At 32.0% G+C, this 21045-nt stretch overlaps 1 protein-coding gene and 1 long non-coding RNA gene across 4 annotated transcripts in view; both read left to right on the top strand.

Moving 5' to 3' along the window:
* The first annotated feature begins 175 nt into the window (after positions 1-175).
* Positions 176-7919, top strand: LOC127180384 (uncharacterized). Its single transcript, XR_007829631.1, has 3 exons — positions 176-190; positions 6204-6449; positions 6661-7919. It is a non-coding gene; the product is annotated as an uncharacterized LOC127180384 (long non-coding RNA).
* A 4354-nt stretch (positions 7920-12273) lies between these two features.
* Positions 12274-21045, top strand: part of chd2 (chromodomain helicase DNA binding protein 2) — a 34642-nt gene continuing 25870 nt past the window's right edge. Inside the window, exons 1-5 of one of the 3 annotated variants that reach the window (XM_051134336.1) lie at positions 12274-13324; positions 13659-13768; positions 18849-19083; positions 19216-19302; positions 19620-19681. In XM_051134336.1, the coding sequence (XP_050990293.1) occupies positions 13707-13768; positions 18849-19083; positions 19216-19302; positions 19620-19681 (446 nt within the window). In that variant the 5' untranslated portion in view covers positions 12274-13324; positions 13659-13706. Of the gene's footprint in view, positions 13769-15447; positions 15531-18848; positions 19084-19215; positions 19303-19619; positions 19682-21045 lie in introns of all 3 variants that reach the window. The other 2 variants (XM_051134335.1, XM_051134337.1) reach the window with 2 other exon arrangements.

Genomic DNA, 21045 nt, shown 5'->3' with positions numbered 1-21045 from the left:
AATAGCCTTTCAGTCAGTTTTAAAGCAGACATGTTAATAATGAATCTGAATCTGGATATGTGTCGTCATTATAAATTATACAGGCTACATGTTGCAAACCTTCATATCTATCTATCTATCTCTCTGTCTGTCTGTCTGTCTGTCTGTCCATTCATCCATCCAACGGAATAACTCCTCTTTAAAAATAAAGGTGGGTAAAGTTTCTTTTTTAATTATTACAGACAATTTTAACAATTTCTGCATGAATGCTTTTTATTTTATAAATCAGTATGATGTAGATTAAAGAGGCTTTTGTTTAAAAGTTATTCATACTATATTTAACTGCAACAGAAAACCTGCAAGCCGTATCTTATCTGAGGAAATCTCTGTTTCTAAAATAAGAGAGCATTAAATGTACCCTGCAGCAAAAACAGCCTGCTTAATTTTAGAGAGAGTGGAAAATGATAGTGAAAAAAAAAAATAATGAGACTGTTAATATTACACAAAATGTACTAACATTATAAGTAGACCTTAAAAGAATAAATGCATGATTTGACCCCTTAAGGTTATAAGGAAAGGAAATGGGTTATTCTTGGATTAGGCGTTTGGCTTTCCTGTGTTCCATCCTGTTATTTAACGGAGGAGTCCCATATGGTCTACCAAATAAAAATGCATATAATGTGATGCTATTAAATCCATAATATGCATTTAAATCAAACCAATACGAGTGTTTTTAAAATAATAACAACAATAATAGTAATAATAATAATACTACTTGGATAACCTAAAAAAAAAAAAATTAAATAACCATAAGCAGACACACATTTCTTGGTGTATCATACTTCTAAATTATAAACTTTAGTTATGTAACCAAGGTTGTGATTTTTTTAGGGGAGCTATTGATTTTTTCTCAAAATTGAATACTACTAAAACAAAGAAATGTAGAAAGAACAAGGGAGCAAATTAAGTGCATAGTTTATATTAGCCACATGATGGCGCAAAGTACACAAATACAGTCAGTGGACACATGTTTTTTTTTTTTTTTTTTTTCAGTGCACGAATAGATTTGCACTGTGGACCATAAGCTAAAACTACATATGTGACCCTGGACCACAAAACCAGTCATAAGTGTCAATTTTTTGAAATCGAGATTTATACATCATTTGAAAGCTGAATAAATAAGCTTTCCATTGATATATTTGATTTTTTTTCAGGATAGGACAGTGTTTGGCCAAAAAACAGCTATTTAACAATCTGGAACCTGAGGGTGCAAAAAATTATTTTGACCTATACATTGTATTTTTGGCTATTGCCATAAATATACCCGTGCGACTTAAGACTTAAGGTTTTGTGGTCCAGGGTCACATATATATATGTATGTATGTATGTATGTATGCATGCATGTATTCAACCATATTGTCAACCATTGTCTAGAACATTTTTGTTTTGGGGTCCACTGTGCAAATCCATTTGTGCACTGTGCAAAAGTCTTAGTCCATTAGTATTCTCACCAAAAATTTCTATCTTTTCCTGTAGTGTGTCAATAAGAAATATCAGTTTACATTTCCAAACATTCCTTTTGCCATAAATTCTAATAATCCAGTGAGATTTTTCTACACTGCCACTGGCAAGTTTTTGAACAGTAAGGTTTTTAATGTTTTTTAAAGAAGTCTTTTCTGCTCACAAAGCCTGCATTTATTTGATCCAAAGTACAAAACAGTAAAATTTAGAAATATTTTTACTATTTAAAATCACTTTTTTCTATTTGAATATATTTTAAAATGTAATTTATTCCTGTGATTCCAAAGCTGAATTTTTAGCATCATTACTCCAGTCACATGAAGTCCAGTCCAGTTCTTCAGAAATCATTTTAATATTCTGATTTGCTGCTCAAAAGAACATTTTATTATTGTTATTATTATGTTGAAAACACTGAGCATTTTTTTTTCAGGTTTCTTTGATGAATAGAGAGTTCAGAAGAACAGCATTTATCTAAAACAGAAATCTTTTGTAACATTATAAATGTTTTTATCATCACTTTTGATCAATTTAAAGCCTCCTTGCTAAAGAAAAGTATTAATTTCAGGCGCCGATAGCCTAGTGGGCAGCGCGCCGACATACAGCATCGTTGTGCTCCGGGTGCCGTGTTTGAATCCCAACACAAGGACCTTTCCTGATCCCACCCCTTTTTCTCTCCCACTTCACTTCCTGTCAATTCTCATCTGTCCTGTCACAATAAAGCAAGAAATGCCAAAAAAAAAAGTATTAATTTCTATAACTTAATGTTACAATTTTTTTTTCTAATTATCAAAGAATCCTGAAAAAATTTACTCAGCTGTTTTAAATATTGATACTACTACTACTACTACTACTAATAATAAATGTTTCCTGAACAGCAAATCAGCATATTAGAATGAATTCTGAAGGATCATGTGAAACTGAAGACTGGAGTAATAATGCTGAAAATTTAGCTTTGATGACAGAAATAAATTTCATTTTAAAATATATTCAAATACAAAGCAGTTATTTAAAATAGTAAAAATATTTCACAATATTACTGCATTTTCTATATTTGAGATCAAATAAATGCAGGCCAGCGCTCCACACAAAGATCTGTGCGCAAGTGTAACTAGGACAAGAGCTTTTGTAAACGAAAAGAGTATTGATTTGAGTAAATAGAAGTTAACTGATAAATAAAAATGATTTATGACATTATTTTTTAAAGCATCCTCATATTACAACATTTTTACACAAGCGGATAAAACTTTTCACAGCACTGTAGCTTTGTGGGAAGTTTTCTTCAAGTGTCTTGTGTATGTATATATATATATATATATATATATATATACTCGGGCCTCCAAAAGTTTGGAAACGCCCTAGAAAAGTGGGGTTTTGGACAATATTGGCATGAATCCTTTTTAATTTGTGATAATTTTGCACTGATAAGGGACAACACAAACTACAAAACCATATTTTATTACATAAACAGTTTATACATAGAAAAAAACTAAAATTTTCAATTCATCAAAATATACACCATTATCAGCTATTACAGATCTGCATAATCTGGGCCTAAATTCACTGTATTCTAAACTTAATTGGCAATCAGTTGTTGAAGTTATTAAGGTGTGCTGACCCAAAAATCTTTTAAAAACCTGGGCCAAGTTTAAACCAGTAACCAGGCATCACAGCTGGCAAAGGGGCATGTCTGACTTTGACATGTATATATTGCCATTATTATGTACTCAAAATGAAAATTATTATCGCTGCTCTTCAATGATAATGTCAAGTTACTTTAATGTATTTGCACCAAAAAATGATAAGGATTTATGCTGATATCATCCAAAACCACACTTTGCCAGGGGTGTTTCCAAACTTTTGGAGGGCAGTGTGTTTGTGTGTATATATAGATGGATAGATAGATAGATAGATAGATAGATAGATAGATATAAATTACGTTTGAAGAACTGCAACTGTCTAAATAACCACAAAAAAAAAAAAAAAAATCATGGAAGGCCACAAGAGGGCTCCTAGATTTCGGTGTATTTTTCAGACCAGCCCATATTTTAACATCTTTGTTTCATTCAGTACTACACTAACATGTGCATCCATGTTTGTGTGCTGATATTAGAGTCCATAACATCATACATTAATATTTATTTATTATTTAGTTCAGAAATATGCAGACATAATGCCATCTGGACTTTGACACCACATTCTATTTATATTTGCCTGATTATTTTTTATATATAACTCTTGGTTGTACGCAAATAATCAATAGACATTAGCTCGAGGCCTCTGCCTTCCATGAATAGTCCACCTGGTGCTTTTGCCAATGCCTACGTGGCATGACTTTAGAGAAGAAGGGGGAGGGAGTCCAGGAATGATCCAATTACAGTTGCTTAGTAACCAACTGCGGTATGCAGACTAGCTGTTCGAGTTGGGGAAGACAGAAATAATCCCTTGACAGAGCTGAGCTTCTGCTACTGTACACAAGGGCTTCTTGTTCATAAATTAAAGTTGTAAATATTTAATCAACTCATGCAGATGAGTTTTAGATCAATATGTTATTCATATTGCGAGAGTATTAATCCAATGTGTCTTATTTGGGCCACTGCAATCTGTAAATGAAACATTTTTATTTTATTGCTGATGATTGCTTTAAAAAAGGTGTTTGTATGGTTAGGCTGTCAAGATATATACACCATAATGTTAGTTATATGTGTATGTAACTATAATATAAATTAATATAAAAAAAAGAATTCTAAATTCTAAAATAATCAAATCTAATATTCTATTTTAAACTGTTTTGATTATTAATGTAAAGACTTTTTTTTTTTTTAAGAGTCATAATAGCAACACTGTGAATTCAAATGGAATAATTTTTGCTCAATTAGCCTATTGGTTTTAATGAACAGGGGAAAAGTCTGAAATGTACAACTAATGGAATTACTGAATAATAACCCTGTGTATTAAATTACTAAATTCTAGTAACACTAGTAACATGGCATTCTAGGTCTTCAGTGCCAATTTTGTGTCCGCAAATCCCTTTTTAACAAGCAGACTACAAACAAACAGACAAGATATTGAGATTCAACATAATACAAGGTCACAAACAATTTTGAAGACTATTTTAAATAATTTAACCTCAAAACTTGTTTCGACTGAGAGAGCGCATTGTGTTTTTATACAAAGCACACGCTGAGATTACGTTGGGAGTTACATGTATTTATATATAAACATACACTACCAGTCAATAATTTTTGAACAGTAAGGTTTTTAAAGAAGTCTCTTCTGCTCACCAAGCCTGCATTTATTTGATCCAAAATACAGCAAAAACAGTACAATATTTTATTATTTAAAAATAACTGCTTTCTATTTAAATCTATGTTAAAATGTAATTTATTCCTGTGATTTCAAAGCTGGATTTTTAGCATCATTACTCCAGTCACATGATCCTTCAGAAATCATTCTAATATTCTGATTTGCTGCTCAAAAAACATTTATTATAGTTATTGTGTTGAAAACACTGAGTAGATTTTTTTCAGCTTTCGTTGATGAATAGAAAGAACAGCATTTATCTAAAATATAAATTGTTTGTAACATTGTAAATCATCACTTTTGATCAATTTAAAGCATCCTTGATAAATAAAAGTATTAATTTCTATCATTTCTTTCCAACAAAAAAAAAAAGGCTGACTCTCCAAGCTTTTGAATGGTATAGTGTATAATGTTACAAAAGCTTTTTGTTTCAGATAAATGCTGATATTTGGATCTTTCTATTCATCAACGAATCCTGGAAAAAAAATGTAGTCAGCTGTTTTAAATACGGATAATGATAATAATAATAAAAATGTTTCTTGAACAGCAAATCAGCACATTAGAATGATTTCTGAAGGATCATGCGACACTGACGCCTGGAGTAATGATGCAGAAAATTCAGCTTGCATCACAAAAATAAAATTACATTTTAAACTATGTTTATATAGAAAACAGTTATTTTAAATAGTAAAAACATCTCACGATTTTACAGTTTTTGCTGAACTTTGAATCAAATAATTGCCAGGTTTGGTAAGCAGAAGAGACTTTTTTTTAAAAAAAAATTAAAATCTTACTGTTCAAAAACTTTTGACTGATAGTGTATATCTACACACCTACCTATCTATCTACAGATTTATATTGATATTTTCAATTCAGTTCAATTACAGTCTGTGGTTATTATTTTAAGAGACTTTAAAGCTTAGTTGTACAAAAAAAAAAAAAAAAAAAAAAAAAAAAAAAAAAAATGTGAAGCTGCTGTTTTTAAAAACATAAATTAAGTTTCACATTCTTGTGTTAGCAAAAAAATCACCTTTGAGGTATAACTGTAATGTATCTTCACAGGTGTCTTCAAGTAGCCTAATGTTAAGCACAGTGCCATAAATCAAAATTAGATATATGTAAATAAATAAATGTACATTCAGAACATCAAACTTGATTCAAAAATGCAAATTCTTTTATTTTGTGCATTGTTATATAAATACAAAAGCTTCATATCAGTGGTACAGTAAGGCAAACGATTCTTTTATCAATTCTTTTTTTGAAATGGGATTTATTTGTTGTTGTACTTGTGATTAAACGACACTATTGTCGGTATTCAAGTGTAAAAATGTGTTTTTAACGATCACTGGAACCAAACGTTAGTTCACAGACACAATCATGGATGCTGTGTTTCTTCTACCCAGAATGCTGCAGTGAGAGGAAGTTGTCTCTGCTTACGCTGAGGCTCAGGGCTGTCCGCTCGATCAGTATAACAGCGCAGGCAGAGAGGACGAGGAGTGCACACGGGAGAGAACTGACGGAGGCGACGGGCGAAGATGGCGATTCGGCGCGGTCGGAGCGAGAAGAGCTCATTAAAACGACGAATATTAACGAAGAGAATGGCGTCGACCTGTTCAGATGAAAGAGCAGATCGCAACGGTGGGAACATGGTAAGATTTCCTTACAGATTCTAACTTATAAATGTGTTTGAGCGACGCACCAATATGGTGGAAAAGGAGAGGGTTCGACGAGGTGTTGTAAAATGGCCATGATGGGGCCATTGCCAAGTACTGAAAAATGGCATTCCGTCGATTTAATCGACGGTTTTACAGCAAAAACATCGCGAAAATGTTAGGAAAACAATGCTTGGATGTGTTGCAGGAAAACTGTGAAGATTTCAACTGACAGCAACGAAGAGAAACAAGGATTTAACTGTCTACGCATTTTAAATTCGCTTTGTCCTTGAGAGGACAAAATGTCCTTGTAACATTCGAAAGCGGAAAAAATATATTTAACGCAAATATTGTTGTAATAATGCAATTTTGGAAGTTCCAATGCCAGTCTCAACATTTTGAGTGTCTTTTGTTGATTTCAAATGTTTTCTTTGAATAAACAATTTTATTGAACGTTTTAATGCATTTATTGTGTGTTAATTATTGAAAAATATTTGCTTTTTTCCTGATGTACATTGTTTTGAACTTCTTCAGAGAACATTGTGAATATGTCAACTTGCCATAGGATTTAGCACATAATTTTGATGTTTTACATTATTTTAAGATTCTATTGTTATCTGGTTAAAAAGTAACGGTTAAACATTTGTTCATTTTATGCTTGTTTTCCACTTGGTAATGAACTTAAATAAAGATATCCACTTGTATTTCTTGTGTTTTGAATAACATTTATGCTGTATTTTTCGACGTTAAATAATAGGGTGTTGGCTTTTAACCCATTGTACTCCACAAGAACACTTTATAATTTTTAAAAAATGTAGAAACTTGTTTCTTTATTTCTGTTTTTTCCTTTTTAGTCAGAGATTCATATGAAGTACATTTTCACCTGATTAGTGCTGTTTTAAAGTAATAATTGTCTTAAAATTGTACAGAGATTATTGCTCAATGTAAAAAAAAGTCAAATTAAACCTGGAATTTCTCTTTTCCCCTCTGGTTGTTGTCACAATATCATAAAAATGTATAACCTAGAAAGTAATGCACTTAAGTTTGTCTTTATTTCAAGTGTAAAATGTTAGGTTTGATACATCTTGAGGTCTTTGCTATATATGTTTATAGGATCAACTGTTGAGAAAACAAAGGCTGCTATAAATATTGCATGTAGGAATAAATGAAAATAAAACACGAGCCCTCAGTAATGTTTCTATATGAAAGAGGTTTCTGATTTATGTATATTCTTTGGTGTATTATGATATATTATGTTATGTATTTGAACAATTTTAAACAATAGTACTTGCAATTTATCTGGACGCTAATCGTATTTCATGTAGAGAAACCACATGACTAAAGTAGATGTTTCTTTTGAACATTTTGACGCTCAAGTGAGCGTTACCATGTAAAGGAGACAATGTAATACTAATTGTCGAAATTGTTTTTTGTGTACAGGAATCAGAACAGCTGGATGAAAGATGATGGAGTTTCGTTCAGTCTCATACCATGTAAATGTAAGTGTTCTGTAATGTTAACAAAATTGTGCTTTCTACATTATTTATGCAATCTTTCGCCTTTTATTTACTTTATCACAGACTACCACTAGGTTGTGCTCTAAATCGAATTGTAAGATCAATTTTCAATCTAACGAAGAATATTTTTGTTGTTAAAGGTTCCTGATCTGCCAAACGTCAAAGAAAGATAAGGAAAAGGATTTCCGCTGTAAGTATTGCACTTAAAGCAACCTTGTAGAAGCATAAACCATTTCTTTACTTTTCTTGAATGTCGTACAGTTTATATTTTAGCTACTTTATAGTTACGTGGTGTAATTATTAATGCTTCGAAAATGCTTTAAATTGGCTTCAAGCTTACATGAAGTAATTTTAACACATTTTCAGCAAATTGACAATAATAGGACAATGCATTTTTTTTTAAAATGCAGTCAAGTGCAATAACTTCTGAACTGCGTATGTTTTCAAGATACTTTAAATCATCGAAAAATATAAAAAACCTGAGTCTGATTATAGTAGGCATACCATGTGGTAATGTAACTGTGACAACTATAAACTACTAACTTTTTACTCGTGTACATCTTTAGCGATGAAATGCAGACAGAAAAAATAGCATTTATTAATACAAAATAATTAAATGCAACTTTATTGTGCAATGCTGTTTAGGAATTGTACGGGAAGACACAATTTAGGCATTCTATAACATTGTACGTAAGACAATTATCACTTTCAATTAAACAAATTTCTCAAAGAAATTTCGTTTTGTCACATTACATAATAAACCTAATGGCATAATTTGCTTTTCAATGCAATAGCTGGAACATTGCAGTTTTTACTAACTGAATTAATTTAAATAGTTTAAATTATTCACTCAATTAAAATAATTAATTTATATTTTCACACCTGTGAATGTCAGTGTCCCTAGTGTAAACAACTTTAATGCAGCAAACGAAAAAATAAAAACTAAATTAAAAGACACATCACCTTAAATCAAATTTTTATATTAACGATACAATTTAAAGTAATTTTCTTTGGTTTGTGAATATTTCACTTCACAACCAATTATTATTTTTTAAATCTGCCAGCATATCTCAAGCTCAGACTTCGGGTTATGAAACCTATACTCAGAAACTTAAATTCAACAGTTGTCGGTTCATGCATTTCCTGGGACTCGAACCCACAACCTTACTGTTTGAGCTTGAGGCAACAGCACTGCAATTCCTGCTCAAACTGTGGTATGTAATAACAAGTTAGCTACATCTTTGCAGCCAGGGGTAATAGAGTCTAATTAGTGATAACTTTTATTTATGATTCCCAAAACAAGCATCACTGTAATTATTGCTGCACAGTAATTCATCCTGCACAGTTTGTGCTTCAAATGAGAACAAGGAGAGCTGTTATTACTATGTAAATGATCAAACTCAAAAATTTAATCTGGCAAATTTTAAACGTCATTTGCACTTTAAAAATTGATAAATGCCACATAGGGATTGCATTATTCTAGGCGTGGACTGTTGTGGGCGTGGCCACTTGTAATCAAGTCACAACCACATAGCAATATGCTAACAGACACTCAGAACTTCTTAAGATGATGGTAGGGACTTTTGTGTGATGAAGAAAATATGGTATTTGCAAGTTAAATATAAAATCTTTTAAATGTAATGTTTAGGCTTTTCCACTACTAAACCGATAATATTTTAAAATAATTATTAGGCAGTGTGACACTAACTCAAACAACTAGTGTTCTCAACTGATAGTATTATGTTTTATACTTCTGATCTCACTGATTGTCTTTATCCCTTCAGATGACGTTCGCCTGAAGAGGAAGCTTCAGCAAGGTGGCAAGAAACCGAAGACTGCTCTGTAAGTCCTCACAGTGTTATATTTGTATTACTAAGGTTTTACTTCATATGTCTGTCATTTTAGCTACATTTAGGCCTCACAGCTCTAGTAATGTATTTTAGCCTCAGCACACGTGTAGCTGTCAGTAAACAGCACTAAATGAAAGTTTCGTAAAAATCAATCATTCAGAATTTCTGCAGTTTTACACAGTTTTTAACAAAAGGTCAAGAAAAATGTCTAGGTTAATAAAACTTAGTTTTAGGAATGGCTTTTACAGCTTGGAAAAAGTATAAATGTTCAGCTTTTTGGCTTTGTATTGATGACCACACTTACATTTACTTGTTTTCAGTACCTGAGCTTGCTTGGGTGCTGTCATCAGCTCGTCTTGTTTTCAGTGGCAACCTTTCTTGAGATCTTGTGGAGTCTGCTTTTGTGTAACTCGTTTTACACATCTTCCTTGATTCTCTGCCACAATTGGTCTCTTTTTGTTTTCACTGGCTGTTGCATATTTTATTATGCGATAAAGATTTCGCTATCACTTGAACTAGTTCCACATTTACACTGGAAGCATTTCCGCTTTCCTTGCGGGTCGTGTTGCGTGATCACTGTAACTTTTTCTGCTTTTGATTTTTGGGATGCGCATCCAGACTGAAAACATGGTCTGTTAGCATTGCACTATTTTAGTGCATTATCTCATGTCCTTCACATTGAGACGCTGTTTAATTTGAGCGGCCACCTAATTGTTGTAATTGCATAGTTAATGAAAAGGGACTTAAACAGTTAATGAACTTAACTTGAGAATAAAGCTACTGACATTTTCAGTAAGCAAATGCCATACGTTCATTGAGAATGAAGCGCTGACTTCGGGTCTTTTTAATCACTTTTCTGAAACCGGACTTTTACTGAACGTACTTTATACCTGGCCTTTTTTTTTTTTTTTTCCCCTCCTTTTCCGTGAGAATTTTTTTTCTTTATAACTTTTGGGACAACAAAAGTTTTTGTAAAGTCCCTTTTATATTAGTACTTATACACATCTATATGCAAATTTCTCTTTATGAATGGACCCTTTGGAATGTCACTTCTCATTTTTGGTGGTTATTAAGCCACTTTGTGACACTTTAAAAAAAAAAAAAAATAAAATAAAAAAAAAAAAAACACTCAGCAGCCTAAACTTTCCAAATGACAATTTTACACACAGTTGTTTTCTTTAATAGCTTTTTATAATTATTTGGCCCAGGTTACACATTGTAATAACATTATCACAAGGACAGACACGCTACAATAACTTAAAAAACTTTAAAAATTGAAGTTCTCACTTCTTGTTCACTTATTCATTTCAATGCTTTTTACCATTTTTAGAAGTCCATCTTTGTTCTTGTATCAATGACTATTTGATACATCTTTGTTCAATAGCGATTATTACAAAGATTGTAATAGTTATCTTTTTTGACGCACATTTACAGAAATGATAGCTAATGACAGACATATGTTGTAACGCAATAGAATTTTAAAATGCTTTTTATTTTTGTTTCTTTTTGTTGTTGTGGGTCTATCATAAAGCTACTTTGAGTACCAATGTAATAAGTTAACTTAGAAGTGAACCAAATCGAGATATTGTAGATTTTCTGGTAGTTGAAAGTAGAGGTTGTTTCTTCCGATTTATGCTTCTGAAATTGTGAATTGATTTTCTTGCGCCTACATATGTAGGTGAATGTAACGAAATCATGCAGAAGCTACGTTTTCTGTTAGCATTTCACCATCAGTGTATATAAAAAAAATAATGCACTTTGTTGTTACTGTTTGTTATAATGCTACTATTATTGTATGGACAAGTTGTGCATGTTAATTGACCATATGAAGCTACCTTGGGAGATTGACTTTATAATCGTTCATTAGAGAACTATACAAAAGAGCGAGTTTTGTTCGTAGCTACACCATAGTAGTACGTTAACGATTAGGCCTATATGAAAAGCTGTCATCGTGTCTTAAAGAATACATTTGGGGTTTACATGTTTTCCCTTCTCCTTTTTGATTTCATTAAGACCCAATTCTGGACAGTCAAGTGGAGGTCTCTACTGCTTAATGAGGAAGATGGCGGCTCATTTTTGGCTTTTGGATTTGAAAACATTTGACCTGTTTGTGATTTGCTTTGATATTGGAATTCATTCGCTAATGTGCACAACAACTGTATGTACTTTTCCTGCATTGTTGTTTTGAATGAAATGCTTGTATTTTAAATTTGCCTTTAAAAGAAAAATAAAAAAATGTTCGTGATTTAAACAACGAGTTGCTCTTATTGGATGGAGAATAAAAAGGACGTTTCGCAAAATATTTGCTTTCAGTTTACGTCAGAAGTTTTAACACAGCTTGCCCAGGTTTACGTTTTTATTTATTAAAAAAACAAAAACAAAAAAAAAAACGAATTATTAACTAACAAAGCGGTGGTGTTTTCTAAAAAATTAAAAGGGTTTGTGTCGTTTTTTTTAACGGCCATTCGTGTTTTATTTTATTTAAATTTTTTAAAATCTTTTTTTGTATTCCATAACTATGAAGGTTTCGCTAATTATTTTTGTTTAATCTATTAATCTATTAATTTCTTCTTGAATTAAGATCCTTCCTGCAAGTTTTGGTGCATCTTTCATCTTTCAAAAATCCTTTTTACAAAGTCCATCTTGTACACAGCAAGTGTAAAAGGGTTCAAATTAAGTGGTCTAAAATGGTGTCCAGTGTAGTCCAGCTCTCACTGCAAAATGGCAGTCTGTTGTCTCATTTCCTGTCTATGCAGGAAGTGAAGGCTTTAAGAAATAATTTTCTTAACATAAAGATAACCAGTGGCTTTCATAACCACTAATCAGTTGTAGAAGTACTATCCCAGCGGGGGAAAGAGTTAACTCGGGCTGTTAATTTATCAATAAAACAAGTAGTTTTTATTTAAAATAAAAGGGGTGGGACTTTCGTGCATCACCTGAGCTCTGGGTAAATGGAGAGAACGTCAATCAAAGGCTAAGCTCTCAGAGCTGGGAAGGAGCTTTAGATGGCGGATGAACCTTGGGAAGGGGAGAGCGTTGAGCCTCGCAGGGCTCTCGATAGCACTTGTATCTCAACTTTGGTGAACTTTGAGCGCCTCTCGGGGCGCCGTAATCGCGCGGAATCGTTCGTTTCGTTCCGTTTTGGACTGTAGAGACGTTAAAGCGTGCGTTTTGGGACTTTGTTTCGTCGAAAAGCGCCGTGGTGTGTGCGTAGAGTGGCCAGTCGTTGTTTTCCCTGCCTTGCACTGGCAGCCATGGCGGTCCTCCATTTTTAGTGCGCTCTGCTGGGCTCTTCTCTTACTCTCTCACTCTCTCTCTCCATTCAAATAGCCATCGGTGGATCACCGCTGTTATTTTTCGTTCCGAATATTAATCCGATTCTTATTTTCGCCTCAGTCTTGGAATATTTTTGATTTTTTTCCGGTCGTTATGGCCAAAGTAACAAATCGGATATTTTGTCAGATGTGAATGTACTGCTACAATCCTCCTCCTGTCAATGCTATAGGTATGTTTACATCGTTTCTTTTCTATTGTCGATTTTATTCGCTTTCATCGTTATGTTTTAATCGTCCTTTGTTTGATGACGCAGTAAGAATTTATGCATGTGGCTCTGAATGTATTGCCTTGAATTGCCATCGACACATGGAGATTTGACATCGAATAGAGTCGAGCAGGTGTCATTTCAATTCCGATGCTTCTTAATTTAAGAAATACTATCAATATTTCTTTATTTTAAATTACCCGAGTGCAACTTGCCTTTTCCATATATCGCAACGACGACTTTTTTTCCTTTTTTTTTTTTTTTTTTGATGGTTCATCCCACTTTAAACTTTTGACAGTTAATACCTGGATGAAAGAGCATCGTTAACAAATCCCAAGACAAAATCATGATGAAGAATAAGAGCAAAAAGCAGGAAGATGAAGGCTCGACTCAAAGCAATGCTTCCAGGTACGATCTCTCATATTTTTCAGCCTTTTTTAACATGTGTTTTGATTGTTTACCTTTACAAGCATGGTTGATCACCTGTGCAGAAGTTTAAACCACAGTGTCTGTAAAATACATAGGTTTCGGATCATTGACCTTGGGATAGATGTATAGCCACACCCTGATTTTGCTAGTATTTCTAAAAGTGAATTCAAGGCCTATGGGCCCTTACCCAAATTTATACTCAACATGCACAGTGTTTATACAGATTTCAGCAGTGATTACAGCTGTATTTACACTTTTAAAGTGATGGTGTGAAATGACCTTGTCTGATTAGTATGTGCTGCATTGCACCACTATGTAAGGTTAATGACATTTTAAACACTTTTGCTTTTAACATTACGTGAGTTTAGCATTTCATACCTGTGAATTAATGTTGAAGTACTTGTATAGACAACCTGTTCAGTGTGATTTTCCTGAAATATTTAATGAAGGCAAAAAAAGTGTTTAACTCGTTTTATCCAGAATGAGTATTTTTACATAGGCATAATTGTATTTTGTACATATTTTAGTTTTTTTAAACTTTTTTTTATTTTTTATTTTTAGTTGCAACAAATCTGTTGCTTGATTGTTTACTATGCACTTGTATTTTAATTATATGACAAACTTGCTTAATACAAAAAATATCTCTTTTGTTTTTTTAATATTTTCATTTAAAAAACAGATTTTAAAATATTAGTTTTAGGGTCACACATGACCTTGCGAATTACGATCTTTGACTTATAAGGTATTAAATGTTTATGGAGTAAATATTTATAATTCCCGAATGACATGGAGGTATATTAATAAACTTATAGCTCAGCACTCAGTCACAACAATTATAGTATAGCTCCTATACTTTCACTTTGTATTTTTTGTTATAAAGGTGTGTTTATGAATTTTTAAGTCTTGTTGAGGTTTCCCCCTCTGTTTTGTCAGTTTTCAACAGTGAAACTAGTTTTTGGGTGAAGCTTTTAAAACTTTTGACAGTCTGAGGAAATCAGACTGATATGTTGTTCCTTACCACAGTCTAATGAAAGTGGTTCTCCATTGTTAATATAATTATGTTTCATAATTTTCTCTTCCAAACCAAATAAAAAACAGGATGTCTTGATTCAAAGATGAAGTGGAAGCAAATTATTTTGGTTACTTTACTACACTCACAGTTGCTCTAATCTCCATATGAAAACTGAAACAATTTGAATTGCAAATGTTAATTCATATTAACAGTAGTTTGTCTTACAGAAATGTATTATTTACATATGCATTTAATTTAAGCATTTTTTTTTTTTTTTAAATATTACAATGACAAGGATTTTGCAGGGACATTGAAATTTTTCAAAGAAAACAAATCCATTTTTTTTAAGAGGTTCATGTTTTGTATTTTCAGGAAATATTAAAGAAAACCATTGGAAATTGAAAATTTTATTTTAGTATTCAGTTTTGAAATTCTAATAATAAAGTGTTTCTTATATACTTAAACACAATACATTTAGTTTTAACATATAATTTGCTTCAGCTTTTAGAAACACAAGACCGGGTCATCATATCAGTCTTTTTTTTTTAAAAAAAAAAAAGAAAAAAGAAAAAAAAGCACAATGTTTTAATGTTGTGTACAGTGCTTATGACTGGCTCTGTCATTATTTTTATGGTTGTTTGTCAAGAATATCCATCTGAATTGATGACAGCTTTGAAGTTCCTGCATTTGTGCCAGATACCAGAGTCTAAACTGAAAAAACCCTCAAATGTATGTTATCTTTTCACAATTACACAAACAGTAGTTATATGTAATACTGTATGTGATCATGAATTGTCAAATGAACATGTGTGCTTACTTTCGTAGGCTGCAAATATTATTTTCAAAAATATCTTCACTGTTCTTTGGCTGTGGCAGCCATTTTATTACTAGTATTACTAAAAGAAACAAGAGCTGAAAAAGATATGATTTTCCTATATTATAGCCAGTATACTTTCTCTGAGGTGCATGTGTGGCTCAGCGCTGCATATAAAGCACTTCTTTGTTTCATCACTGTATGAGACTGGTTTCATTAAATGGCTGAAAGTCCTCAAAGTCACAAAATGGCTCTTGCTTTGTGCTGCATAGCTTGTATTAGTTGCTGCATTACATAAAAGCTTCTTGGAACTACAGGAAGCGGAAACCGGAAGTCTTTTAGAGGTCAGATGATTTCATACCGAGTTTTCATTGGCCCTTCCTTTGGCTAGCGACAAGCAGCCAATGAGAATTCGGTGGAGAGGTTAGGCCCGCCCACGTGTGATGTCAGCAACCATATAAGGACAGTCTGGCTGGTATGGCTGCTTCGTCAGCAGCTGTTTCGCTCCTGAGCACATGACGGGGGTGTTTGTTTCTAGCGGTGCATTCCATTATAGTACTCAGTGTGCTAGTTTTCACATCCAGATCTGCATTAAGGTTTCCCATGGATCCCATCGTATCAAATTAAATGAACATTACTGGGATAGTTTCACCTGAGGTTTAAGGAAACTGGTTCATTTTTTTTAACCATGTAAGGAAGATGAAATGGTCTATTTTGAGATTGTTTCATTTGTAGTAAACAGGGTTGGGCTTGTTTCTGAAAGAAGCCATCGCATTTATTTTTAGACTCAAAGGGCAAAAGGACAGCAGAAGTGGTCAGACACAAAATGACCTTTCACATTTCATTGTTAGGCAGGGTTTAATTTTTTATTATTGTTTATTTATTTATTTTTGTTTTATTCAGTTTTTTTTTTTTTTTTTTTTTTTTTTTTTTTTTTTTTTTTTTTTAATATATAATTTTGGTATTTTTATTTATTTATTTTCATTTAATTTTTGGATTTGCACATTAACAAAACTCCCTTAACTTGAAATAAAATGTATAAATATAATTTTATATGATTTTAGCTAAATGCAAAAAGCCATTACATTTATTTTTAGACTCGGAGGGCAAAAGAACAGCAGAAGTATTTCTTTCTTTCTGCAGGATGATGCCATATATCTGATGTTGTTTCACATTTCATAAAAGTTAGGACTTATTTATTTACTTATTTATTATTATAATTTTTTTCTTTCAACTCGGGCATATTTATTTATTTATTATTATTATTATTATTATTTTTTTTTAATTAATTTTTGGATTTACACATTGAAAAACGTATTTAACGAAGTAAAATGAAATAAAATCATTTAAAAAAATGATTATGTAAATGTTTCATTACACATTTGCTCAGTTTCACATGTAAAAAAGATTTCTAACCCTTTAATTAAATGAATTATTCCAATTTTACAGGTGTTGTCTATTTGTCTGTTTGTCATTTAAGTAACAATAATAATAATTAATAATAATAATAATAATATTTTTTTAGCTAAATGCAAAAAGTCATTACATAGGACGGCAGAAGTGTTCAGACACAAAATGACTTGCAGGGTGATGCCATATATCTGAGTTTCACATTTCATAAAAGTTAGGATTTATGTATTTATTTTTTATTAATTATTTATTTTTATTATTTTTAATTTTTTTCAATTTGGGCATTTCTGTTTATTTATTTAAATTTAATTAATTTTTGGATTTGCCCATTGAAAAACATCTTTAACGTATAAAATAAAATACAATCATGTAAAAAATTATGTGAATGTTTTATTATTTGCTCAGTTCCACATGTTAAAAAAAAAAAAAAAGATTCCTAATTCTGGCTTTAAATGAATTATTCCATTTTTACAGGTGTTGTCTATTTGTTTGTCATTTAAGTAACAACAATAATAATAATTAATAATAAAAATAATAATATTTTTAGCTAAATGCAAAAAGCCTTTACATTTATACTTAGACTCAAAGGGCAAAAGGACAGCAGAAGTGTTAAGATACAAAATGACTTGTTTCACATTTCATAAAAGATAGGATTTATGTAGGTTTTATTTTTTATTATTATTATTTATTTATTTTTTAAATTAATTATTTTTATTTTTTCAATTTGGGCATTTATATTTATTTATTTATTTATTTTTTATTTAATTAATGTTTGGATTTTACCATTGGAAAAACATCTTTAACTTGAAATAAAATGAAATAAAATCATTAAAAAATTATGTATATGTTTCATTACACATTTGCTCAGTTGCACATGCAAAAAAGATTCTTAATTCTGTCATTAATTAAATGAATTATTCCAATTTTACAGGTGTCAATTTGCCTGTCATTTAAGTAGCATATTTAAAAATAAAAAAAAGTTAATTTTAGCTAAATGCAAAAAGCCATTACATTTATTTTTAAACTCAAAAGGACAGTAGAAGTGCTCAAATACAAAATGACCTGCAGGATGATGCCATATATCCGATAGAGTTTCACATTTTGTAAAAGTTAGGTTTTTATTTATTTATTTATTTGTTTATTTAATTTTATGTAATTATTTATTTTGATTTTTTAAATTTGTATTTTGGGGGGTATTTGAATGTATTATTTTTTATTTAATTTTTGGATTTGCACATTGAAAAACACCTTTAAATTATAATAAAATGAAATAACATCATTAAAAAAGTTGTGTGTAAATGTTTCATTACACATTTGCTCAGTTGAGCGTGTAAAAAAGATTTTTAATTCTGTCTTTAATTAAATGAATTATTCCAATTTTACAGGTGTTGTCAATTTGTCTGTTTGTCACACAAGTAGTTTATTTTTAAAAACAAATGATGTTAATTTTAGCTAAACGCTAAAAGTTTCCCACGCATTGTATTGGGATTTCCCCCATTCCCAGTTTCCAAATCCTTGGAATGCTATTGTTTACATTGACAAAGACACAGCATGGTTTAAGACATTTCACTTGAGGACTCAGCATTTCTTTGTTGGACTGAGACCGTTAGATTTTACTTAAAAAATCTTGTTTAAAATTGGTGCAAAAGGTGGCATAATTAAGTGATTTGGAATAAAAAAGTTAAAATGATCAAGTACAAATTCCCCTACACCACCTTGACAATTCATCAGATCTGAATAATTTTTTTTTGGCAATAACTGAGATTAAACAACTTGATGTGTGTTTTCATTGTTTCTCAACATGCACATTTTTAATGTTATAGCAATTCAGCGTCAGAGGAGTCTAACCGCTCTGGATCCGAGTCTGGGAGTCAGTCGGAGAGCGAGCAAGGAAGCGACAGAGCTCGTTCCCGGCGTTCCGAATCCAACAGCACATCTGATTCTGAGAGCCACTCTGAGTCAGGCAGCGAATCCACTGGGTCCAAATCACGTCAGACCTCAGAGCAGGTCAAAGACAAACCAGTCAGGAAGAAAGACAGCCTGGCGGATGTGAAGAAGGTACAAAAATAGGCTAGCGAGAAACAATAGGATCAATCAGTTACTCCCAGCGGATTAAATCCTGAAGCTTAAATTTAGCTGGTGATTAATTGCTTGCTGATTTCAAATGAATCATATCCCTAATTATCATAGATGTGGGAGGAACATCCAGATATTTATGGTGTTCGAAGATCCAGTCGCAGCAGACAAGAGCCTGCTCGTCTCAACATTGGAGCTGAGGTAATCTGGCTGTGCAAAAACTAAATCAACACTGACCCCTAGTGGTTTCCTCCATTATTTCACATAGCTACTGTGCTGATTTCACAACATGTTCTGCTTCTTGGACTAAAGTAATTACAGACACGGTTACTTGCTAAAGAGTAAACATTTATGTTTGGTCATAGAGTCGGAACTGATCAGACTTGGCAGTCAGAGTCTTGTAAACATACTCCCATGTGTTGAAAGCTTAGTTTTTTTTTGATTAAACTAAAACATGACATTTTCATGCCTTTTAATCCCAAGCCACATATTCAAAATGGATTTTCATGGGTTTTTAGGGCAGCAGTGATTCAGAGATCGAAAGCCCCAAAAGAAAAAGCACACGGCAGAAAAAGAAAGAGTAAGTGTACTGGAAGTATCTAAATAGGTTTCTCATTATTCTTTTTCGTACTGTATTTACAAATGTGTGCTTGTTTTATGTATTTATTTACTTTTATGAATGTCTCCATATATGTGACCCTGGACCACAAAACCAGTCATAAGTAGCATGGGTGTATTTGTAGCAATAGCCAACAATACAATTTGTGGGTCAAAATTATCAATGTTTCTTTTATGCCAAAAATCATTAGTATGTTAAGTAAAGATCAGGTTTCATGAAGATGTTTTGTAAACTTCCTACCGTAAATATACAAAAACGTAATTTTTGACTAGTAATATACATTGCTTAGAACTTAGACAATTTAATTGTTTAACATTTAAATGTGATTTTCTTGATATTTAGATTTTTTTGCACCCTCAGATTCCAGTTTTTGAAATAGTTGTATCTTGGCCAAATATTGTCATATCCTAACAAACTATACATCAATGGGAGCTTATTTATTTAGCTTTTAGATTATGTATAAATCTCAGTTTCTAAAAATTGACCCTTATGACTGGTTTTGTGGTCCAGGGTCATATATATCCTTTAAATTCATCCATATTTTTGCATGTAATTGTCTTTTGAGAAGTTGTTTTTCACTGAATATGTTGTTTTTATGAACTTTGTTTTTCTGAGTCATTTTTGTAAGTAAGTGTTAAAGGAGAAGTCCATTTCTAAAAAAATATTCACATATAATGTACTCACCCCCTTGTCTTCCACGATGTTCATGTCTTTCTTTCTTCAGTTGTAAAGAAATTATTTGAGTTAAACATAAACTTCCAAAAGGAAGTTTAAACGCGGCTTCAAACGATCCCAAATGTGGTTGTAAACGATCTAGCAAAATGTTATTTTTGTTAAAAAAATACAATTTAAATACTTTATAATCTCAAATGCTCGTCTTGTCTTGCTCTCGTTGAGCTCTGTGTATTCTGTCTCAAGACAGTTAGGGTATGTTGAAAAACTCCAATCGTATTTTCTCCCTCAACTTCAAAAATCATTTCAAAATCATCCTACATTGCTGCAGAAGTACCGACCCAGTCTTTGCAATGTGAACATGCAAAGAAGATCAAACACTCCTCACAAATAGGTAAAACAGTGATATAGGACGATTTTGAAGTTGAGGGAGAACATGAGATGGGAATTTTTCGACATACCCTAACTGTCATGAACCGAAACAAAAACAGTCCAAGCAGAGCAAGACGAGACGAGCGTTTGACATTAAAAAGTATATAAATTGTATTATTTTTATTAAAAAATGACTGATCATTACGCTAGATAAGACCCTTCTTTCTCGGCTGGGAGCGTTTACAACTGCATTTGGGATCGTTTGAAGTCACATTTAAACT

Source organism: Labeo rohita, chromosome 18 (genome assembly GCF_022985175.1).
Source record: "Labeo rohita strain BAU-BD-2019 chromosome 18, IGBB_LRoh.1.0, whole genome shotgun sequence".
Classification (NCBI taxonomy): domain Eukaryota; kingdom Metazoa; phylum Chordata; class Actinopteri; order Cypriniformes; family Cyprinidae; genus Labeo; species Labeo rohita.
This window is presented reverse-complemented; position numbering and strand designations above follow the sequence as displayed.